The sequence below is a fragment of the Platalea leucorodia genome (assembly GCF_965183815.1).
Source record: "Platalea leucorodia genome assembly, chromosome: 5".
Taxonomy (NCBI): domain Eukaryota; kingdom Metazoa; phylum Chordata; class Aves; order Pelecaniformes; family Threskiornithidae; genus Platalea; species Platalea leucorodia.
In genome coordinates, this window is record NC_138827.1 from 22,752,407 (window position 1) to 22,778,311 (window position 25,905).

At 41.1% G+C, this 25,905-nt stretch overlaps 1 protein-coding gene across 1 annotated transcript in view; it reads right to left on the reverse strand.

The window, feature by feature from the left end:
• LEPR (leptin receptor) overlaps window positions 1–10,676 on the reverse strand; it is a gene marked incomplete at both ends in the record, with an annotated part of 35,029 nt that extends 24,353 nt beyond the window's left edge. The window contains 3 exons of the mRNA XM_082314389.1: window positions 6,333–6,450; window positions 7,504–7,803; window positions 10,637–10,676. Coding sequence (XP_082170515.1) covers window positions 6,333–6,450; window positions 7,504–7,803; window positions 10,637–10,676 — 458 coding nt within the window. The remainder of the gene's footprint in view (window positions 1–6,332; window positions 6,451–7,503; window positions 7,804–10,636) is intronic.
• Window positions 10,677–25,905: the final 15,229 nt, after the last annotated feature.

A 25,905-nucleotide genomic window follows, 5' to 3' on the forward strand; every position in this document is an offset into this window, starting at 1 on the left:
TACGTTTCTTAAACTGGTTCATCAGATTTTCTAATAATATGATTTCAATACATTTTAAATTAAATAAATTACAAAGTAGAATATACTGATACAAGCAGTCATGCATTGTGTCTCTTGATGCTAGCAAATGTTTTATAGGATACAAAAAGAACATACATATTCATATTGAAATACAGGCCACCACATTTAGTCTGTATCTCTAAAACATATACAATTTTCCTTGGGTCAACTTCAAGAAGCAGCACGAAGACGACCCATACGATTTCCCATGTACACATTAGTACACAGATGCTTTTCAAGTATGTTTTACAGGCATTTTTAGAGCAATCCTCATGTGTACGATTACTCTTCTATACATGTTTTCAATCTCCATTGACTTTAGTCAAACTATTCTTGATTTATGAAATAAATACCATGCAAGTAGGCACAAAGCTGCTTCTATTCTGAGAGCAACCAGCAGTTCCCAAAGTATTCTTCATTCTCATTTCTATTCCACAGATGTTTTTTAGGCTCTTTCAAACACAGATACACATTTATGGTGTACTGCAGGTATTCAGGGACACAGGCCTCCTTAAGGTAGTGAATTTAATAGTGTTAATACCTTGTGGCCAAACTGCTCACAGCAGCAAAGCCAAGACAAATCCTGACAGTTAAACCATCCTGGATTCTTTCCTGCTTTTCACATTTCATCCTTACAAAAAAAAGTTTATGTTTTGAATTGTTCTGAAGTAATTTTTTAATTATTTCTGTAGAGTAAGGGTTTTGTTTTACTAATTCAGAGAAAAAAAAATTGAAGTTAATAGAATAAGAACCTTTCTGTAAAACTTCTAAGTAGTTTTATAGTTGGTATGACTCATTGTAACACATGAATTCACGGAGGTCAGAGAACACTACATTGGAGAAGAAAGGACAAGATTTTCTGCTTTTTTTGTTTTTAGTCAATTTGGTATCTAGTACATTTAATCGACTGTAAAGCACAAGGGAAATGGGCATGATTCACTGATCCCATTACCACGATCTGCCCTACTTAAAAAAAGAAAAGGTCAAAAACTGAGGAGAGGTTGGAAGCAAACAAAGGGCTGATGAATTATGGGGAAGAGCGTGTGCAAATCAGGCTGACTGGGACTGCAAGGGAACGCACAATGTACACACATGGATCTCCCTGAATCAGGGCCCCACTCCCCTCGTCATTCGCTGATCAACATGCACGCGTTATGCATCCACCTTGTTTTTAGGGTACTCTCTGAAGCTGGTAACACAATGATTTTCAGTAACACTACGCCCTCATAGCACCCATATGCTGCAGTAATGACCCCATAAGCTATGCAGCTTCATATTAATATGTAGTTTACATTTATTAGTTCTACAGTCAGTCAATGCTGACATTCCTAAAATAATTTTTACCAGGACTCATAGACTTTAGGACACGAGAATTATGGAACCCTATGCTGATGGTATCTGGCAGACATACAGCTTTTAAATTACTTGGAATATTTTTGTTTTTATAGTTGTGGGTCCACTTTTTTCTCCTGAATTTCCTTCTAAAGACTTCGCAGAATTTTCTTTTAAGTTCCCCTGCCTTCTATTGTTGCTCACAGATTTTATTAGTCTCAAAAAACCCACAATCGATTCGTAAGAACGCAGTCTTTTCACCAAACTGTGTCTTTAAACTGATCTATCTGGAAAGCATTTACCACCACGCCCCTCTTTCTCCTAATCATTCCTAGTAATTATTTCAAATTTTAACTGTCAAACTGAGCTTATTTGCACCCAGAAGACCACCCGTGTACAGGGGAAAAAAAATGCTAGAGAGCTCCTCCCCATGTTGTGTTGTGCCAGTATTGTGTTTCAAAGGCCACTTATTTGGGACTCAACAGGCATGGGTTGTTATTTCTCCCTGCTCCCGTGTGTAGGAATGCAAGGGTAACTGGAGGAAACCCTGTGGCTCCATGCCAGGCAGGCCTTCCACCCCTTGTGAGGGAGAACGACCAGTATCTCGCTCCTGTGCCGTAGACTTCTCTTACGGCTCACTACCTCTGCAGGCCACCGGCGCAAAGCAAGGGGAAAGACCAAGCTATGTTATCAGATGCCAGGTCTGCTCCCAGAGGAGGGTACACAGATACTAAGAAACAGGGTAACAATCTTTGCATTTCTGTGAACTGGCAAGACACAGGGACTATCTCACAAAATTTAGTTTGGGATAAGAGAATAGATCAACGGAGGACGTAATCACAAGGGGCCGTCACATCAACTTATTCCAAATTGCCAAGCCTAGGCTAAATGTATGAGAACTGACTACAAGCAAAACAACAGAAAGCCAAAGTATTTTGGAGAACTGCAGCATCCTGGGATTGCACAGCAGCCTGTCATCTTCGGTTTGGCCGCAGATGGATCCAGTCACAGAATAACCATTGTTCCTAAACTGTAGATACTGACTTTAGAGGAGCTTATGCTTATAAAGCCCTCAGAAGTTCAGGAGAGGTCAGTGCCTTCATTCATTAGAACAAGAGGAGAAATTTTGGGTAAGCTTAAAACAAAGCAACGGGCTATTAAAAACTGGAGTTTTCCAACAGACTTGCAGCACACTGAGAGAAGCTATAAATCCTGGTTCAACAAGCACTTTACCTTACACAACCAGTGATCAGATCTAAGCCAGATCCAAGTTGTGGTGGGGGGAAGGAAAGACAGAGGGCTTATAAAATATGAGTATATATACTACGTCCTCATTCAGTTTTATAGTGCTGGCTGCTGGAATTGCAGAGATTTGCCTTGGCACAGAGAGGTACACAAAAAACAGATAGGTACTAAGCATATGAACTTCTGTCAGTGGATTACCAGAGCCCACCTCTGAGATTCAACAGAAAACTAGTGAACTGGACTTAAGTTTTAATGGCTGGCAGAGAAGGGAGGGAGAATGCGCAAAGGCAATGTGACTTTAAGCTGGAAACATGGGACTAAAGCATGACATTGCAGAAGAAGGGAAAAAAAAAATAAATACTGCATGCCCTGAACCACAGAAGTAATTAACATTGCAACAAGGGCATGTGTCCAAGGCTTGTTTTTCTTTTCTACTCCAAGCACTGCACTTTTCAGTTGTGCATAGATAGTTCTTTCAGTCAACATCTTAAGTTAACACCTCCTAAATGTTTTGTATTTTGGTGCACAATTCAACCATACTTCAGAATGTGTTGTTACTACGCTAAATTAATCTGTGGCCCCGTGGTGAACTTTTAGACTTTAAGTTAGAAGCTGCAGAATGTCTTTACTGAATTTCAATCAACTTCTAACAGAAAACAAAAGGAAGAAATACATGAACTTCTACAATTCCTCTAATTTCAGGCAAAGTACAACATCACTTCTAGGTAGCTATGTTGAGGCATATCAGAAATAAGGTCACTATTGTAACTCTGCTTTCAATATTTCTGTATACTGTGTTTGTGCAAGCGCTACCTTTACTAGGAATTGACAGAGCAAAGCTGTCTCGGGTTCTAAGGATTTTCAATAATCATATCTCAATCTATTTGATATATAGTAGCTATAGGACAGTACTTACTTGAATAAGCTGCCCCGTTAAACTGCAGAACATCTGATGGCTGCCTAGCTCATGAGAGGATAAGTCTCTACTGAGAGGTTATGTTCTCCAGCTGAAGAAGGCTCAATGTATAACTGGATGCACTCAACTAATCCACCAGTCTCGAGGTAAATTGCATGATTTATCCTTAAAAACATGTGAGAGTAGGCCCAGAACTAAAGGAGTACTTCACAGGTACTTCAAATAGGTCAGAAATATGAGTACACCCTATACATCACCATCTGCTGAAAGGGCAAATTATAATCAGTGCTCAAAATTAAACCAGGAGCATTCACCTGGGTCACCACAAAAGGATCCCTAAGGCTAAGTGATTTCAGTTAATGTAATTAACCATCAGGGTTTAAACCATTCCTAGAATACATACAACTGGAAAGATCATTCACTTTTCATAGACAATTAACCTAATTTGTCTAATTAACTTTCAGAATAATCCTTCCCCTCACAAAGACATGCTGCTAGGGAGGGTAAAAGCCCTATCACTACCCTTGCTTGAGCCTCTTACAGAACACTGTCATAGCACTGTTTTGGACAGAACAAAACATTTTCTGTTCAAAGTAACGTGATATCATTTGCAAGCAGGCAAACTGTGGATGTGTAAAATAAGAGGATACTTCTTTAATGTTGAAAAAAGTAAACGCTGTTGAGGACCCAAGCTTTTTTGCTGTAGATTCTTCTAGGTCATTATTTTTGTACATTGCCTGTCCTATACGTGAGAATTCTGGCTTGATCTCCAGACTCCCAGGGAGTAACACATGCCAGGAATGCATATTTTTAAAACTGGGCATGTTTTCAAGGTATTTTGGCTCATGTAAATAAAATGTTAAGGTATCAGCAAGCCAACAGGGAAAGCTGTCACCTTACCAAAATCTGAAATGTTTTGCTAGCTGTTCCCCCAGAACATACGGACCCTAAAAGAAAAATATTAATATGAAATCTGGGAAGTGAAACAAGTTCTCCAATGTCAGGGACTGGCATCTCGCCTCTGCAGCAAAAAGTAATCAAATACAGAAATGCCACAAGGACTCTAGTGAGTCTATAGGGCCTGCTCTCATAAATTGCATGACACTTACTGAATTCCCTTCATAATACAAAGAACCTCTTCATCCCAGCTGGGACTTGAATCTGTTGTTCCACAGATGTTAGGCATACCAAAAAAAAAATAAAATAATCAATATAGAGATTACTACACTAGGATTACTGGCAAAGATTTTTCTATTGCAGTTGAGACTGGATGGAACATAGGCAAATTCAGATCTACTTCTCCCACAAACACATATGTAATGGTATTTCAGAAATCAAAGTCATGAGGAACACCGGAAATGGGAACCCACTCAAAATCTGATTTCAGCTTTAAAGTATTTTGTCAACTAAACAACCATATTTACTACCAGTTAATGCACTTGCTTTCTACCCTGACTACAGGGATAATTTGTGGCAAGCGATATCTGTCATCCAGTTCTGGCTTTTTAAGTAGAAGTCGTCACCTGTAAATTCAGCTAATTTCGTTAGGAAATAGGCTAAACATAAATAGTTGAATTAAGTCTGTGTGTTCATGCCATTCCTTCCAATCTGTCAGTAATACAGAAAAAACTGTATGGTTTTGGAAGTGGAATCAAATAGATCTTTTTACGATCAAATCAGGCAGGTCATGTACGCAAGACCTACTCAGCCCACAGTCAGTAAGATTACCATCCATTACCATTCCAGAGAGTATCTACCCCAGTGGCAACTGCACAGGTGGTGCCTCTCAGGGGCAACAATGTGATCAGAGTAGGATTTGGCATTGTATTAAATGTTGAGTAACATAATTAGTTCACGAGAGAGAACATTATGGTCAAAAGCATAGAAAAGGGCAGAACCAAGATCACAGCTTTAAAATTAAGCAACTGCAAAAGCAAAGATATTTTAGCAACTGTCGTGGTTTAACCCAGCAGGCAGCTGAACACCACACAGCCATTTGCTCACTCCCCCTACAGTGGGATGGGGAGAGAATCAGGAAAAAAAATGGTAAAACTTCAGGGTTGAGATAAAGAAAATTTAATAGGACAGAAAAGGAAGGGAAAATAATAATAATGGTAAAAGAATATACAAAACAAGTGACGCACAATGTAATTGCTCACCACCCACTGACCAGCCAGTTCCCGAGCAACAGCCCCACCCCCCGGCCAACCTCCCCAGTTTTTGTTCAGCATGACATCATATGGTATGGAATACCCCTTTGGCCAGTTTGGGCCAGCTGTCCCAGCTGTGCCCCCTCCCAGCTTCCTGTGCACTACCAGCCTCCTCGCTGGCAGGGCAATATGAGAAGCTGAAAAGTCCTTGACTTAGTGTAAGCACTGCTCAGCAGTAACTAAAACATCAGGGTGTTATCAACATTATTCTCATCCTAAATCCAAAACACAGCACTATACCAGCTACTAGGAAGAAAATTAACTCTATCCCAGCCAAAACCAGGACAGCAAGTCAACACTGATTTCATTAAAGCATTTTAAGAAACATGGAAAGGACAGAGGAGGGGGACTCTCCATTCCAACCATTTCTCATTCAAAGGCAGAAACATAAACTTTCCATCTTGTTCAAGATTACTTTTAGATAAGACAAAGGTACATAACTTATCATCTGCTTGCAAAGCTAATGCTACCACTGAGTTGCAAGCTTAAGAGGTCAATGTTGATGTTTTAGAAAATGCTTTCAGATTTCTAATGATAACAGTGACAAATTTAACAGAGTCTGTACTTACATAGTATATAAAAGATTAACCTTCAAGTTGGCTCTCAAGTACAACTTCAAAAACTGCAGCCTACAAACTAACAGGTCCAGCTTGCCTTTAATCCAACATTCCATGTTCCAATTTGAATCTAAACAAAAGAATGGGATTAAACATTTCTGAACTATATTAAAACAAACAAACAAACAAACAATAAACCAACTGAAGAGCCAGGATAAAATTCACTCACAAAGAGAGGACAAGTAACAGATATTCACGAAGGTGAGGCTGGACCCCAAGTGTGCAAATGTTTACAAACAATCCTTGCTGAACTGGGGACCAGTACATGCCCTTCAACACTCAAAAGGCTAACAACCTATGTGACACTGCTGCATTCTAATTATTAGAGAACGAATATATTTTACCTGGCTTTACAGACAAGGCCACAAGGGAAAGAAAGAAATTAAACTGCTGCTGTTGGTTGAAGGTTTTGCTACTATTAACTGGTACAGCCTCTATGTGGCTGTACTGCGTACCCTTTGTGCACGCATATGCAGCTGTACTGCATACACAACAGCATCAATTTAGTGTGGCAGTCTTTAACAGAGATTTATTTGTTCCATGGGACGGTTCTTGTAAAATGAAATTCTACTCTACTGAGGTCAATGAGATTCCTGCCACTGATAGCAACAGGCCAACTGGCCAGTATGCTGCTCAGAGACTGTGGTTTACAGGGGGAGAAAAACAGTCTAGGAAAAAAATAATTCAATCTAATCCATGTACAGCTATTTACTAAGGCACCACAATCCAGGCAGAAAAGACGGCACTTGCTCTCCATCTCCCCCCACCTCCTGAAGGAGTTTAAAGCCCACATCCACAAAAATATTTAAAATATTTCTCATAGTGTCTAAACACCTTTGAAGATCTGGGCTTACATCCTCATATGCAGTGCTACATATTTTATTCAGCATTTCCCTAGAAAGACAGCCAACTATTTTTTTCCCCTTTAAATCTGTGCTATACAATTTCCTTCATCTTCCACTACAGAATTCTGTGAAGAAGGATTTTACCACACTATGTTGTCTGCTCTGGATAAAAATGAACACCCATTAACACAACCCAGCCCCCTGCTCCCCAAACAACAAACCCCAACCTTTTTTTTTTTGAAGAAGTAGTAACTTATGCGCTTGAATGGAAAACCTACCTATTTCCTGAGAGGCAGAGATAATTATTTCTGAAGGAATAAACTTCCTTGCTTGCATGCTTGCTCTGTACAAAGAACAATCAATGTTGTTATCACTCCAAAGGCAACACAGAAAACTTTCGTCATTTATTAGCAAGGAAGGCTTGGTTTCGGATGCTCTCCTCAAACCAGACCAGCTCTCTACAACTCCAGCAGAGAAAGGACTCAAAAATGTCTCGTTCAGCAGCATACAGGGTAATGTAAAGTTCCTAGGAGGAATCTGATGGACCATACAGTGGGCAGCTGCCATTTGAAGAAGGTCTGCAAACATAAAGGGAAAGATATTGGAAATAAAAGAAGAAGTTCATATTACTTGACAATGAAAAGGGAGTGGCCAATGTTATAGAGAAACACATTAATTACATAAAAATCAGACTATTTCCAGGGGCTGTTCTCCTCTGAGTTGGAGACAAAATTACTAAAAACAGCCCCTCTGAACTGGTGTCACATCTGACAGATGCCAGCCTCCTCCCCCAGAGTCACTACACCTAATGTTTTGTTTTCTCAAGAAAACAAGAGGTCTCAACCTCTTGAAACAGGTCAAGACCAAGACTGTAGGGGAAGCATCTCTTTGGGGTAAATTGACATATATTAATTCAAAATACAGTGAATCCTAAACCTAAGTTCACACACTGTACGGGTCTGAGTTTCATTTCCCCCTGCAGTGCTGGGACACTTGCAATCCAGCTCTTATAACATGGCTCCTCTACTGTAGGAAAAATAATCCCATTGTAAATATAACACATAGTCACATTGTAACTGTTAAATACCAAAGAATAGTATTACAAGAATACATGACTGTATGTAACTATGCAACCCCAGGGCATTATCTGGGAAATGAGATGTAGGAAAAGAATAATCTTTTCCATCAGACTTAGATTCTTCAAAATAAAATCGTTCTGACCACATTTGTAGTTCTTGTTGGTAAGTCATAGCTTGAATTACGCTAACAATGATTTTGAGAATGATAAGCACGTTGGTTTTGGAAACAGCTTACTGTAAAACACTGCATGAATTTCAAAGATTAAAGCTCTAGTTACAGAAAGGCATGTGGGTCATTTGTGCACTTTGCATTTAGCTTTTTGCACAGTAAGGGCATAAATATTTTAAGCAGTTCATTAGATAGAAATTAATTCATGCTCTATGCCTTGCAATAGCCAAAATAAGAAAAACATAATTTCTCTAGCACTGTTTGATTAATAGCACATAAGCATAAGCTAAATAATATAAAAACACAAAGTGAAAGCTTTTAAAACAAGTAGATGCATGCTACCTTAAAAGCAGACACTGTGATACTATGCAGTGTGTTAAAAAGCGTTTCATTTTCTCTTTACACAGATTTTGTACTGCCAGACTCCTGAAGGGTTCTGCTCTTTCCTCCTCTCTCATTTAACAGAGTTTGTGCCTCTGTAACTATCAGCTTCATTAGACCTCCTGGCTCCATGCAGAGGATTCACTTGACCAAACAGACTATTAGTCCACAATACATGATTAAAAAGGACAAATGAGTAAGCAACATGATTGCCTATGAAGCAGGACAGATAACTAACACACCACCCAATTCACAGAGTCAATTGCCGAGTGGGAAGAGATTCCTGTCAGTCAACTATTTTTCTAAAAAACAGACACATGCACCCCCTTGCACATCACACCAGACAATCTCACAGGATTAATTAAATTCTATAAAATCAAAATGTGTGCAGCTACTTACTGCTTCTGCAGAAGTGTTAAAAAATGATAATGCATTACAATACAGAACATTTAGCATAGGATTGCTATAGCTCTTAAACGCCCATTAATAAACTGCAGCATGCATTAAGAATGTTTTCCTGCTACAGGTGTAATAGTTTGTCCATGACACAGACACAAAGGAGGCCATCACTTACCGTTCTGCCCCTCAAATAGCGGCTTATTTAATGTCTGGGTTAACAGGGCTACAAAGATGCCAGCCATAGCTGTTAGTTTATTTGGAAACAGACCAAGATGGCCACTCAATAGATACAGTGACTTTCAGTCATTACAGGCCATCAGATAGTGACAAACAGCTCTGAAGCGTAATGAAAACTCCCTGAGGCATCCAGGTTTACTCATTAAAAGGTACACAGTATGTTTAGATTACATAAGGTATTCAAAAGAAGAACTTGTCAACAATGCAATATTGATACTGAGTGGATAAAGGTATGCATATAGAAAGATACAGAAAGACGTCTATGTATGTATATAGAAAAGACATAGAAATCTAATGATTTATTCATCTTTTGTGACGATGACACAAATTTTGAAACTAACTTCATTGGATTATAGCACCTTCCTTCTCCCTAAGCAGCATCATTAAGACGAGAGGAAATGGCCTCAAGTTGAGCCAGGGGAGGTTTAGGTTGGATATTAGGAAAAACTTCTTCACCGAAAGGGTAGTCAGGCACTGGAACAGGCTGCCCAGGGAAGTGGTTGAGTCCCCATCCCTGGAGGTATTTAAAAGACGGGTAGATGTGGTGCTTAGGGATATGGTTTAGTGGTGGACTTGGCAGTGCTAGGTTAACGGTTGGACTCGATGATCTTAAGGGTCTTTTCCAACCTAAACAATTCTATGATCACTAAAAGTCTCTAAATAGTTCTTTTTTTAATCAAAAAAAAGAAAGGCAAATACCAGCTGTCACTGAACAACATACACCAATATTGTTACAGACACTTCCCAATTAGAAAACCAGTTTATTATATTCAACATTTACAGTTAATTGAGCACCCTTTAACAGCACCGTGCACATGAAAGCAGGAATGTCAGCTACCTGAATAAACAGAGCTCAAACTCAAAGTGACACCCTGGCTACACTGAGCTAAACAGAAACTTTACAGTTCTGATGGAACTGGGATTTTCCCTTCCATTTTTGGATCTATTAGGATAACAAAACAAATGGCCCATGAGCTTCTCTCTTGTCAAATTCTGACTGGGGTATTTATTTGAATGCATCTTGACTTAACACATACTTTCTACTGATGTTTCCTGATCTTAAAAGTCAGTTGCACTGACTTTTTTTTTTTTTTTAGTCTTCATTCTACATAATTTGTGAGAGACTTATTTTTTTTAGTAACTTACCCAGTAGCACAAACATGGTCAGAATGATTTGCCAATACATCTTGTTTTGTAGAGCTGATCTGAAAAACATACAGAAAATCAACTGAGAGCTGATAATTATCAGTCTATTATTTCACTAAGGTTTCATTTCAGTGCACTTCAGTTAATTTGATACTCACACCTCTGTAAGCAGAAAGGAAGAACAAAATCAGAATGTCATTTGAGAAAAAAAAACATTGCTTAGAATACCAACTAAATGTCAATACAGCTCTTCTTTCATCATTAGAACCATATAGTACCTCGTTTCTCCAGGCTTTTGCTCATCATTGTTCGCCTTCTGGGTTTGGTCATCTGAAAGGCACTACAAATCCAAACAATCAAAATGCCCAAGAGATACTAAATTTTCAAAGTGCAGCATACACAAAAGCACTCAGGCACCCATTTCAATGGTGAAGACTTCACTACACTTTACAGAAGTATGTCAATACTGTTCTTTCATTTGAGGTACCTTGTTCTTTTTGATTTTCATCCTATAGTCACATGAATTCTGTTAAAACATATAGTCACAGGAATTCTGTTAAATAAGCATTTTTATATTTTAAAAAAAGCTCAACAGAAGATATGAGAGGAAAACATACAGAGTTTGGTTGCCTTTGTAGTTAACCAGAACTAGATGATTAGTAAAATTTACATATCAAGTCAGACAGAGAATGCTGGAAATGCAAGAAATAAGATTTGGGGAGTTCCTCCAAAGTATTCTCATTCCTTAAATATTTCTGAAAACAATTTCCTTGAGAACATCTATGTTGCCAAAAGAACTGGTGCCAATGCTATGTAATTCACTGGCCTTTCAGTTTGGGGGTGCATGTACTGTACTATATATACACACGCACACTGTATGATACATACAGGCTACTGCTGTTGGCTCTGCAGCCTGGAAGGAAAGCGTATGTGGACACAGGATACCAGGAGAGAAACAGAGTAATTCCTTCTTGGCTTTTACCACTCCTGTCGGTGCGCAGGGCGAGTACATCCCTGTTGTCTCACCCGGGACAGCGCCTCAACAAGCCAGCACAGAGTGGAGGGTCAGCTCCACAGAGGAACCAGCGGCTGCTAATAAAACCAAAGAATTTGGTGACAACAAAGAAAGCCACCCTCTGCTCACAGCTATCCCTCCTTTCCCTTTTGTCCTCACCAGAGACTTTGATATGATCGTCCAGTGACCCTGACACCGCTTTAAGCCTTGACCATGGCTGACAACTGACCAGTAAAGTTACAATATTTCAGTATTCTTGTCTCCTGGCATGCTCTCCCACAAGGAAAGCCCCTGCAAATTTAGCTGGGGCTGGAGCCGGACCCAAGCCATTTCTTCAGCACAGACCATCTTCATTTTGGTCTGCAAGATGAGTCAGTCCCATCCACTTTTCTCCCCATTCACCCAGGTTATAATCAGAGTACATTATAAGCTACATTTTGAGCAATTAAAGAGGAAAGCTCAAAGTTTCAAAGGCAGTGCTTCACAACGCCTACTTGAGAGGAAAATTTGCCTCTCAGCACAGCTGTTAGGAAGCCAACCTTACCTGTACCTCTTCCATTAGTCTATTTCCTAATAGGCGAGCCATGAAGGCCAGAGGAATTATCTAGCTACAACCTTCTATTAAGCCTGTCATTTCACAGAGATACAGGCCAGGATTATTTCCAAAAGCCTATGATAGAAGTTATCTAGTTTTTTTCCAAGTTTCTGACTGAAATTAAAAAAAAAAAAACAAACCACTTTTAAAATAATTTACTTGACATAAGCGTACACTATTCATACTATTAAACGTATGGTTTAATGAAAAACAGTCCATGTTCCTCTTTTAAAGGTGCAACAAAAATTTGCTGTTCATAGCTCAACCACTTCTCAGTAGGAAACTAACAGAGATCACTTCCATATGTTGTACAAGAAAATCAGCCATATATTTCAAAGGCTTATATAGTCATCAGTATGTCATGGATGCTATTGCAAATGCTTTAAAGCTCTTACTTTCAAAACGAGTAAAAAAATGCCCACCATCAAGAGCTTTAAATACCCCATAAAGTTATGGTCCATCACTTGCTCTCCCATCATAGGCACTGCAAAAAGTAAAAGCTGTCACTCAGATATCTTAGCCCTATTGCTCCTAGACGTTTGAAGGAAAGAAGCACTATTTTGGTAACTATACGTATTTCATTGTACTATTTCAAAGCAGAATGTGAAACACCATCTTTCACTTGTTCCTGGAAGTAAGAAGACGAATAGTTAATTGTGTTAACAGCAGCTGCTGTGTTAGTTTCTCCCATGCAATACCTACCCTAGACTGAAAAGAAAGCAACCACAGATCCCCAGAACCACATACACCTCAAAGAAGAAAAGTTATAATTATGTAATCTATTGAAGATAAAGGCATTTTCACTTCCTGCTGCCATATAAATGTCCAGATAGAGCAAAGAGATTCTGATATCAGCACTAATTTAAGCATAATTAACAATATTTGGACCAGAAGACAAAAATATAGTTCAGAGCAGCTCAAGACATCTTCTTTTCCTACTTCTATTGCATCATTCTAGGCTGATTTTTACAAAGGTATTATTTTTTTTATTAATCCTGGGTCCAACAATAATCATGAACAAAAAAATAGTGCTGTACATGATCAAAAAGCAATGTAAGCTGTGCGTCACCAGCATTAGCTCCTTCTCTGTTCAAAGTTCAGTATCGCTTGTGTAAACTTTACACAGGAATTGGGTAAAAACAGGTATCTACAGATAACTCCCAGGACAAGATGAATGTACTACTGGACCAGACAGGACTATCCAATATCTTTCCTAGTGAGAGTACTGAACTTACCAGAATTCCAGAATTCCTAACTTCATTGTAAGAAAGAATACAAATTTTACAAGAATACTTACAGGGAACAGGAAGTTAAATAAAGAAGAATTATTAAAACTTGTAACTATAGCTCTATCCTGGAGAGAGTAAGTTAACACAGCAAGGACAAATGGTTTTATGCATGGCTGGGGAAGCATCCATACAAATGGAAGGAATCAGGGACCATTTTAACGCATCTATCTTAAGATACAGCGTTCTGAAACCACCAACTTTGCTGCTGCTGCTGCTGCGTACAAGAAATTTTCCAATTTCATATGTAAATAGTATGTTCCTCTCCATGCTGACCACTGTACAAAAATCTTCAGTCAGGAGAGTCCCTCTCATAACAAAAACATCCGATTTAAAACAAAACACAGCAGATATGACAAGCAAGGAGGACAGCAATGAAAGTAAGATCATTTCTTTTTACAAGCCGGCTGAGAAGTCATACAATCCACTGGCATATCAGCATGGGAAACATTTTCAGCACAGCCTGAAACAAGCACGGCTGGTGATCCACAGCCACCTGCTCAGTGGGCATGGAAAATGTACTGAAAGTTTTCCTTTTCCTCTGGAGCCGCCTTTCCCCCCCCCCCCCAGTTTCTTGTCTTGACAACTTACATTTCTTCATGTCTCCTTTCTGAACTACAAAAAAAGGGCTGATGTGAAAAGAGGACTGCAGTTCGAGGCAGGTCTACCTGCCCAGTTTGAACATCAGCGAACAGAGGGTGGCACTGGTGACTAAGAGCGCCAAGTCTCTACAACCCGTCCTGGACCCAGCGGAGTAGCACAACCCTGACACCACTAAACTCAACTGTAAAATTCTCACCGACTTTTATAGGGATAAAGGGACTAGATGAGCAAATGTTGCAAGACCGGAGCCTTACATGTTAGTGGTTTCCAATGAGCAATTTCAAAGCCTATAGGAACTCAGTTGCCAGGATCTCCTATTTTTCCTCAAGTAATGTACTACACACACATACAGGTTCTGGAGTTCTTTTTTTTCTTTTTCTTATTCCCACCCTCCCAAAAAAACAACAACAGCTGTTAGTTAATGAGAAACAGGAACATAATACTGCAAGCATACAAACTGTCCCTGACTTCTGCAAGCACTCCGCTACCGCTGTTTTTAAATATTTAAAAGACCTCTACAAAGCATAAAAATATTTTTAGTAATAATGCCTACACACAGTGTCTCCTGGCCTGCTCTTTAAGGGTGCTGAGGGCTTTCCAGTCCTGTTGGTTTTGGCAAGACCAGTGGTTTTCAGTCAGCCCTCCTGGGCATGGAATTTCATTGCATTTGTTTCTCATGTAGTATATTAGTAAACATTATTAACAAAGAGTTCAGAGCAAATGGAACATACAAAATAGCAATGAATAGGACTTGAAAAATTTTGCTTTCTAATACTAAAGCTTTGACAAAGGCAATCCAAGTTGCATGTCTCCCCACACGGAACTAGTACAGCAGAACTAGCAGCAGAGCCACCCTTGTCTCCCTCATGCACGGCTGCCAGGCAAATGCACAGCTACAAAACCGGGCTCCAAGTCTGCTGATGGAGCCTCTTCTGAAACTCAACAGCAAAACATCCCAAACTCTAGAGAGTTTCTCCAGGTTGTACAATCTCTCTTGACTGTACTGAAGCTACCCCCTCGTTTCACAAACGTCCACGCTGCTCGAAGACAGGTTGCCTTCGGCAGCCACCGCAGAGACGGAGGGCAGGGGATCCAGCCGCACAGCAGCCGCATTTGCTCCTGCATCTCCACTACCACAGCACTGAATGCGCTACTGAAGTTTGTGCACGCTCATGACGCACAATTTGAGAGACTTAAGTTTCATAAATATTCCTGATTTTAAGTCAGCAATAGAGAAAAGCTTTTTTAATAAACACTGTCAGTGTTTTTCACTGATGAACATACATTGTTTTTCCTTACATGCAGCTGTAAGCAGAGCTCCTGTAATTACCTGGCACTTAAAGCTCCTTCATATTATAGCCACCCTTCGTAGTTAAGGGTTCTCAGTGTTTTCATTATAAACTCTATTTATGAATGCTGTGTCACTAATTAACATTACATTTCCAAGGAGCTCTTCTCTCAGAACAGACTATAACGGCTTCTGCAGCATCAGTGACTCGCAACCCCCATTCACGGGGATTTCTTTTTTCTTTTGGTTCAGACACTGAGCCTCAAGAGGGAAGGAAAAAAAAAAAAAAAAAAAGAGCCTGATTTGGGTACACGATGCCAACCTTCAAAGTAGCCCGGTCCCTTCGAGAGCTGAGGTGTGAGGGGAAGGACCACACTCACCCACCGGCTGCGCTCCCCTCTCAACGCGTATTTCGGCAGGAGCCCGCCGGTTTTACCGTGCGGCAGCCCGAAGCTGCCCCGCTCTCCCCGCCGGCAGGCGGGAAGGAGCCGGCCCGCCGGGCGGAGCGGGGCCTCCCCGCCACGGACAGACGGCGGCCCCGCCGGCCGCCCCACGGGGGGAAGGCAGCGGGAGCGGGGGAGGGAGGGAAGCGGACAGGGGCCCCCAGCCCCGCGGCTGCCTGCGCGGGGAAAGCCGCAAGAAACCTGAATTAAAGAAACGAGCGGGGAAAAAAGTAAATTCACCGACCCGCTTGGCTTCATTCCCGGAGGCTTAACCGACAGCCGAAGTTACGCCGCGGTGGTCACGTCTCGCTGCTCCGCCGGGCGCCTTCGCCCCCCGCAGCGCCCCAGCCGGGAGCAGCAGGGCCCGCACCGCCGCCCGCGGCCCCCGGCGGCGCCGCCCGCGCCCGCGCCCGCTCCCCTCAGCAGCCGCCGCAGCGCCCGCGCCGGCCGCGGCCCCGCCTCGTCCTAACGCCCGCCCCGCCCGCCCCCCCTCAGGGCTCGCCGGCGGCGGGGAGAGGCCGGTTCCCCCCGCACGGCCGCAACCCCCGGGTCCGGGGTGCGACGCGGGCCCGCCCTCTCCTCACACACAAGGTGCCGGGGCGGAGGCTTCAGAGCGCGGCCCGAGCCCCCGCACAGCGCAGGGACGGGGCGGTGTTTCCCCCTGCGTATTTTAATGTAATTTCTTACAAACAGCACGTCACCGAAGGAAGTGAAGTTTAAGCCCCCAAACGGCTGGCAGCCAGCGAGGCGGGACGCCTGTGGAGCGAGGGCCGCGGACCGGCAGGACCCGCTGGGTACGGGGGGAGGCCGCGGCGGGGCGGAGCCGGCGGGCCGTCCCGCTGCACGGCGGGCCCCGGCCAGCGCCACCCCGCCGTCGCTTCCCCTGCTCCCTGGGCAGCTGCTCCGCGGGCTGCCGGGGGGTTAAGCGGCAGTGCTGCGCCCCGAGAAGCAAGCTAAGCCAGATGGCGTCGCTTCTCTCTTCTGTAAAGCGCGCAAATCCAAGCGCTGTCACAGAAAAGTTTCGGCGCATCCTTCCAGCTTGAACCTCGCGTTGCTTCCCTGCAGAGCCGTCGTGGGGCTGCTGCCTCGCGTGGGAGGCGTTGCAGGAGTTTGTCCAGCATCAGTTCAGGGAGAAGGGAGAGAGAATATCCAAAGTTTTCCTCTTCTAACAGGCTAACACATTGTGATTATTATAGAAGGAAATTCAATGGCAGGTTTTTTTGGTTTGGTTTGGTTTGGGTTTTTTTAATGCAGCGTGGCACTATTTCACCTAAATAGAGGACCTTCGGGGAACAATCCATGCTGTCCGGATCCACACAAACATTTGTTAAGAATTTAATTAACATTCAGTTTAATTATTCCCGTTAGTGGTTTTAACAGTGGAGGCTGTACAAAACAGCCAATGGTTAATGTAAAAGGTGACATAAACCAGAAGCATAGGGAATGCTTTCTGGCTGTTAAGCCTATTGGTTGTATTTCCCATGGATCTCTGAGTTTTCACAAAATTATAAACGTTGTGAATTATTATTCTAAACACAAACATGTCTACTTGTCAGTAGGACAAAGATTAGTGTTTCAAAAAAAATTTGATTCAGATACACTTCTTTTAAATGGCACATTAAGCAGCGCTATCCAATTCAGTTTTGACAATTTGTTGAATTACATACTAGAAAATTAATAAAAGTGTCAGAATTTGGTCTTGAAAATCTCATTCTTTAAAGTTGTGAAAACGTTAATATTAGTAGCTTGCCAAAAACTTCCAAGGTGTATTAAGTATGTGAACATACAACATAAACAATTTGTAACACATAACTGTTTTAATCCAAAAGTGTGAACAACAGCTTAGTGTACACCAGTAATGTAAGAATACAATTTGATCAAGAAAAGCAGTTTTACAATCTCAAACAATACAGATACAGGAAATTTACAAAATAACCCAAGTCAGTAGGTTTGTAACTCGGCTATGAACCATTCAACTGAAAGACAGAGATACTTATTTCCCATTATTTTAAAAATTACACATTTCTGTGAACAATCTGGATGCAGAGAGACTATTTTCATCTCCTCTTTACTACTCTCCTATAGCTAACGATGTTTTAATACCAACTATATATGGATTGTTACCACAAAAATTTTTGTTTAACTTAAAAATCCTGAGCCATACCAAAGAAATTGACAGTGAAAATTAGTAACTAGAACTAAGCTTAAATCCTGGCCTTGAATTGTTACAATGAGTTTTTCAAGTATTAAATTCGTGAAGACCAGGTCAACAACGAATACACCGTAGCAATCTGTACTTTTCCAAAAAGCTATGCCATATGTAGCTTAGAAGCTGCCTTCGCACCGAAGCTGGCAGTCCAGTTACTAAGGGAAGATAAAAGATGCCACTTTTTTTGCACGTTTGTTCTTTCTTCTAATACATACCTATGGGCCCAGTCACACACATGAATTTCCAGTTTGGATCAGGCCCCCAGTAAAATATGCTCCAAGAGCGCTTTGTCTCTAACAGTAGTCCATGCCAGGTGTCACTAAAGATATGGCAAGAAACCCAACCAAAGGAGACTCGGAAAAAGTACTAAAACAAACAGCAAAAGCACAGATTAAGTTACAAATTAGAGATAACCCCCTTAAAACAAACAGCAAAAGCAGAGATTACAGATTTGCTGTAACCCCACATTAGATACAGAATCTCCTGCATTTGCTATAAAGATAACAATGTTGACTTAGGAGCAGGAAGGATAACAAGGGGGCAAGGAAACTCAAATTACTACAGCCGCAGTAGGGAGAACACTGAAAGAGTTTAATACGTGAAAACAGAGTTATGAAAAATTAGCACATGAAATTGCAAGACCCAGGCACCGGTATCTTAACCAAATCTGTTAAGTAGTAGTACAATAAAAGCTAAGGAAAAAAAAAAAAAACACAACAGCGTGGTAATATCTGATTTCTAAAACATACAAGACTTCAGAACAAATTGGGGGGGGGGGGGGACACAGTTGGGGAGTAAACCCCAAGGAGAAGGAATTAGGAACTATTTAAAGCAAAGGACAATACTGGCACTAGGTCAGATGGTTATAAACCTGCCACAGAAACATTTAGGCCTGTTATTAAAATCTGAGTCTTGGCCAATAGAAGACTCATTTCTGGAACAATCTTCTAATGGGAATAACAGGACAAAAAAGAAACTGTTTAAGTGAGGGTTTAGTAAGTTTATGAACAGAATGATTATACAGGTTTGTGCCTCAAAAAAAACCCCAAGCACCTCAATAAAATAATCTAGACAGACTGTTGTAGCCTCATGTTTCTTTGCTACCAGTGAGAGCTCCTTGAGTGAGCACCCATTTCACCCACATTCCAGACCACTCAGTACCACTCCCCTTTCCACACATGCAGATTTAAATTCTTATACTACCTGACAGTCAATTATCTCTCCCTCTCTCTGTTTGAATATACCTTTCATCACACTGCTGCTTAAAACGAAGCTACGCTTTATCTCCCACTTCCTCACTTCCACAGTTGTTTTCCAGGCTTGCATAGTATCCCCTCCTATGGGTTATTTTCTCTTAATGAGGTTAATTCATTCAAATCTCTCAAAGACCTGGTTCTGCTATAATGTATATATCCATTACCTGCTGGCTCTCTTTTTTAAGAGTAGTGGATAAAAATCACATTCTACTCCACGAGTAGTGGAGTAAATCACATTTTGACCCTTTTGCACTTCAGTATTTGTCCTCGTGAATAAAGAGCTCTTTGAGAAGAGCTGACGCAGATGTAAAGCAATACCATATATTTAACAGGAACTTCCAATTAAAAAAATCCAAAACCCAGAAATTATGTCAAGGAACTTAAAGTGAGGACGGCTAGAAAAGATGCACCTTTAAACTTGCCTGTGCTCATCCTTTTTCTTGGAAAAGGCAGCAAGAGTTTAGAACCGGTGTACCAGACTGGTAAGTCCCAGATATGTGCAACTGAGGTTTTTTACAATGTTTTTTCTTTTCAGCAATGTTATTTTAAAATAAATGCAAAACCAGAATCTCTGCTTCATAAGGTATGAAGAAAAATATTTTTCTTTACCTACTGCAAGCTCTTCTCCGTAAACAGACTTGAATGTGATATCATACTATCTTTTGTATTGTGTAAACAGTTCTACCATGGCTGTATAAACAAACCTACTGATTGGCTTTAATTTATTTATTGACTTTCCGTAATTCATGATCCATTTCCTCAAAGTAGCATCAGCCAATTTTGCTCCTTATTAAAATAACCACCATCTGTAATTGATAAATTCTATTTTTAAAATATTCCTGTATTCTAATACGACAGTTTGGGAAATCTGACTACATACAATTTGTGTCTGAGGTTAGGAAGCCATTGAAGTTTTTGTAACCCAGACTTTTCATAGCGTCAGCAAAAGCTGTCACAAGCTGTCTAGTCTGCCATGTCTCCGCTAGGCAAGATACAAAGAGGGACCACCAGAAAATAATTTTCTATTTAGGTTAGAACATGTTGCGACAAACATTTGACAGCGTAAGTTTTCTTTCACTTCCCCATGTAGCACTGGCGTTCAGTGAACCAGAAAAAAAAAAACCCTACGTAACCTACGTTAGTACATATTTAATTATTTATTTATTTTTTAAAGGGTTTTTCCCCTCCCTGAATATCTAAACTAAATCTTCCTGAAGTTTAATCCTCTTACTTTTTCATATACTTGAGAAAGACAGAAGACAGGTAATTCCTCCTTTCAGAAGTCCTTTGATGTATGTTACGTTGTCTCATGTTGATCATCCTTTGTGTAAACTAAAGTTCCAGTTCTTTCAGTCTCTCTTTATAGATCATCTTTTCTGGAGACCTGCTAAGGCTAACTGATCTCCTTTGGACTTATTCCTGTTGCTCGCTCTCTTTTCTGAAGAGGAATGCACAAAGTACTCCAACCAAGGTCTTGGTAGTGCTATTTAGGGGGAAGAAACGTCTCACTTTTTACATGAGACAACCCTGTTTACACATCCCATAAGGTCTTCGCTTTTTTTCCTCCCAACATCGCACCTGTGTTGACTCAGGCTTGGTTTGCGCATCCCCCTAGCCCTCAGATCCTTCCTGAAGAACTTTTGTTTGTGCATTTGATTATTTCTCAGTTAAGTGCCTTGCACTTGTCTTTACTGAATTATAGCCTATTTATTTCAGACCACCTCAGCAGTTTGTAAAGATCACTTTGAATTCTAATCTTGTTCTCTAAAGTGTTTGCAACTGTTGCTAGCATTTTGTTATCCAAAGATTTAATATAACATCCACCTTTCAATTATTCAAGGACTTACTGAAAATATCAAATAGTTCTAGACTTCAGGTGTATCCCTGAACAACCACCCCACATACAGTCTTCCAATCCGTGACTTGTTGACTGTCCTTTTTGTATTTTTTGGAAAGTTCCTTTCTATCCAACTTTACAGTCATTGAACGTAGACTAGACTCCCCAGCTTGCTTAGGAGAAAGTCACATGAGACAGCATCAAAAACATCGCTAAAGATAACATGCTATGATATGAGTTTTCCGTATGTAAGAATTCCCCCCACTACCAAGAACATTTTCTTGTTCACCCTGATGGACCCTTTTGGTCCTATCTCTTCCGTCCTTTGTCTTTCTGATTTACCCCTATGTGCTTCTGTTATTCTTTTACAAGTTCTCGTCATTAACTTAACTTAGCTTTCAACTCCAACTAAAGTTTCACATTACTGAGGAAAATATTATTTGCTCCTCTACTAACTTTCCTACCTTTAATTCACATTGGAGCAGGTGCTTTCCTGCCTTTCATGTATACTTTTTTCAACTCTTCTGGACAACTCTTCTCTTTAGACTTACTTTCCATTTGATATTCACCGTAATCGAGTTTATTGAAGTTTTCTTTCTCAAATACTTTTGTCTCTCTTCTGCTGTGTCCTTACATCTTCACATTCTCAACTGGTTCCTCTTTCTCAGTCCAGGAAAAAGAAAATAAAATCTAGAAGAGTCTTCTTTCAAGTTGTTAACCAGCTCTGGTTAAAAAAGTCCTCATCCACCTGACTTCTTTGGCAATACACAATAAACACTTACCTTGATCTTTTCTTCATATCTTTGCCCAGATACTTTCAGTTACTTCACCTCCTATATATGCTGGATCTCAGCAAAAATCATATGCATCCTTGTGAGAAAGACTTCATTCCTCCCATGCCTTCAGACCTCTCCGAACAAGTCTTTCCTTTCGCATCTGAATTATCTCACAAAGTTTCTGTTTTGCCAGTGCAGTTACCATTTTGACTCAATACAAAGATTTTCAGTTTCTCTATACTTTATTGATTAGTATACAGACATCCATGATGTTAAGCAAACTGACCCATGATTTTCCTTCTTTTGCTCCTGTAAGTGTATCTTGAGTGAGCTCCCTAGCTTCTGCACCTTTTCCATGTTATCAAAATGTATACTTAACCATTGGGCCTATGACGTTGGCCCCTGCCAGTCTGAATTCAAGGGAATCCACTCCAGTTTAGCAGGCCTGTGACCACAGACGATGTTCTCCAGCCTCAGCACAGCATCCCCTCTTCTTAGGGCCTCACTCTTTATGGAGATGTCAGAACATTCTTCTGTGTCAGTGTCTTTTTATAAATACAAATGACAAAGAAATTTATTTTCTCTCAGCCTCCATATTTCACCTCAGACTTTCTCCCTTGAAGCATTATAAAAATAACAAAGGTCCAGAAGCCTGTCAAGGAGTTACACATTGAAGAACAACAAAATACCGTAAAATACCAAGTCCCAAGTGTTTTTGCAAAGCATGTGAGAAGACTTCAGTGACCTACGTGCACGCTTTGCAACTGGCTGCGAGCAAGAAACATATAACTATAGATGAAGTTTCACTAACAGAAGTCCTTAATGTTATTTAGCCTTGAAGGTTTATATAGTTATTTAAAAAAATGCAACCGGATACAGTCACATAGCTACTGTGTTGGCAGATAATGATAGTACCCTGACCTCTTACAAATAAAAACTTCTGTAATCTGCTGCACAGCTTTATATCCATACAGATATCTATTGAGATGGTAATCTTGCTGCCAGGTAGTACTGCAACCAAGTCTCTTCTAGGCTTGTAGAAAGACCCGCAAACTTCGCGCTCAAGAGCAAAAAAAAAAAAAAAAATTATGAGCTATTTTCCTCCTGTAGTGAGGAAAAGCACTACAGTCATCCGCCCCAACAGTGACAGGTCAGTGACAACATAACAAGTCTAAACAGAAGTACTTTTCTGAGGTTTCCAGTTCTGAATAAAGATGCAGAAATCTGAAGCATACTAACCTTAGCTACTTGGTGCAAATTGAGCGATTATGCATCTGAAAGAGCTAGGAAAACGTGATAGAAATTCAGTTTCAGTTCTACCAGGTTAAATTTGTCATTTCTGAGCACAGCCGAACTCTTTCTGGGTTTTCAGTATGGGTTTCAACATTTTTCTTGGGTTTTTTTCCCTTCTAATCCATCCAATTCAATTCATGCCAGGTTAACCAGTTTATCATAGAATGGTTTGGGTTGGAAGGGACCTTAAAGATCATGCAGTTCCAACCCCACTGCCATGGGCAGGGACACCTTCCACTAGACCAGGCTGCTCAAAGCCCCATCCAACCTGGCCTTGAACACTTCCAGGGATGGGGCATCCACAACCTCTCTGGGCAACCTATTCCAGTACCTCACCACCCTCACAGTGAAGAATTTCTTCCTTAGATCTAATCTAAAACTACCCTCTTTCAGTTCAAAGCCATTAACCCTTGTCCTATCACTACACACCCTCGTAAAAAGTCTCCCTCTAGCTTTCTTGTAGGCCCCCTTCAGGTACTGGAAGGCTGCTATTTGGTCTCCTCGAAGCCTTCTCTTTTTCAGGCATTTAAACAGGTGAAAGAGACTAACTACGTAACTGCTACAGAAAAATCAAATACTGTTATTCTATATAAAAACAAATCACATGGCTGGATGGCCAGGCCCAAAGAGTTGTGGTAAATGGAGTTAATTCCAGTTGGCAGCTGGTCACAAGTGGTGTTCCCCAGCACTCCATATTGGCACCAGTTCTGTTTAATATCTTTATCAATGATCTAGATGAGGGGATCGAGTGCACCCTCAGTAAGTTTGCAGACGACACCAAGTTGGGTGGAAGTGTTGATCTGCTGGAGGGTAGGAAGGCCCTGCAGAGGGATCTGGACAGGCTGGATCGATGGGCCGAGGCCAACTGTATGAGGTTCAACAAGGCTCAGTGCCGGGTCCTGCACTTGGGTCACAACAACCCCATGTAATGCTACAGGCTGGGGAAGAGTGGCTGGAGAGCTGCCCAGCAGAAAAAGGACCTGGGGGTGTTGGTCGACAGCCACCTGAACATGAGCCAGCAGTGTGCTCAGGTGGCCAAGAGGGCCAATGGCATCCTGGCTTGTATCAGGAATAGTGTGGCCAGCAGGACTAGTGAAGTGATCATCCCCCTGTACTCGGCACTGGTGAGGCCGCACCTCAAATACTGTGTTCAGTTTTGGGCCCCTCACTACAAGAAGGACACTGAGGTGCTGGAGCGTGTCCAAAGAAGGGCAACAAAGTTGGTGAAGGGTCTGGAGCACAAGTCTTATAAGGAGAGGCTGAGGGAGCTGGGGTTGTTTAACGTGGAGAAGTGGAGGCTGAGGAGAGACCTTCTTGCTCTCTACAACTACCTGAAAGGAGGCTGTAGTGAGGTGGGGGTCGGTCTCTTTTCCCAAGTAGCAAGTGATAGGACAAGAGGAAATGGCCTCAAGCTGCACCAGGGGAGGTTTAGGTTGGATATTAGGAAAAACTTCTTCACTGAAAGGGTAGCCAGGCACTGGAACAGGCTGCCCGGGGAAGTGGTTGAGTCTCCATCCCTGGAGGTATTTAAAAGACAGGTAGATGTGGTGCTTAGGGACATGGTTTAGTGGTGGACTTAGCAGTGCTGGGTTAACGGTTGGACTTGATGATTTTAAAGGTCTTTTCCAACCTAAACAATTCTATGATTCTATGTATGTACGTATCAGAAGTTTTTCTAAATCAATTAATGACCACCAGAAGTGAAAAAATCTGTTTTCATTATGAAATTAATGCAAAGATTGGCACTGCCTCCGCAAGGGGATTTTTTCACGAATTCATTTTTGCTGCTGCAAGAATGTTTTGTCCTTAATCTCTCTGCACCTCTTTACCAGCATCCAAGCTTAATCAGCCAACCAAAAGCTTGCTACTGTATTAATACCAACAACAACATTAAGCTTTACTTTTTATGCACCCACAGAAATGCTCTCTGCAACCTGCATTGCAAATAAAAAATAGCAGAGGTGGTGATTAAACATGTTCTGTGCAAAAAATAGGTTCTCTTCCCGAAAGATGAATCTTTCCCATGGCTGTACACATACTACAGTCCTGTACTTTGACTGATACAATAAATTGGCATCAAAGACTAACAAACTAAACTTTTAGTTGCAGAATCAAAAAAATAGAGTTGTCATAACCAGAAGAAAGAACAATTGAATAGACATTAAAACTTATTGGACATACCATTATCAAATACAGCCGGGTAATTACATATATGTTCCTCCTTTGCTGGAAACCCGTAGCAGCTGCGTGCTCAAATTTTGTCTCCAGATTGATGCAAGTGTAACTATATTCATTTAATAAAGATATGCCAAGAGACATACCTTTCTAACTTAGAGCAGGATAATGCCTCCCTATTATTCATAAGTCCCGTGTTGATTCGTTATAGGACAAAAAGTTAAAGTGCTGCTTTGGACTAGAGAAACAATTGCAGCTCTGGGAGCACACACGTTTACCTTCCAGGACAGAATCATTCATTGTTAGCTGTCTAAACCTCATTGACAGTGATTCACCTTGGAGGCATACAGGGATGAATCACATCTGTTAACAGCAGAGATGCTAGCAGCAAAATAGGGATCTTAAAATGTTGACTCACTCTCAGACATTTTATGCCAGCATCAGGAGAAACTTTTGAACAAGGTGTAGTATGAATAGATCTTCTCTTTTTTAA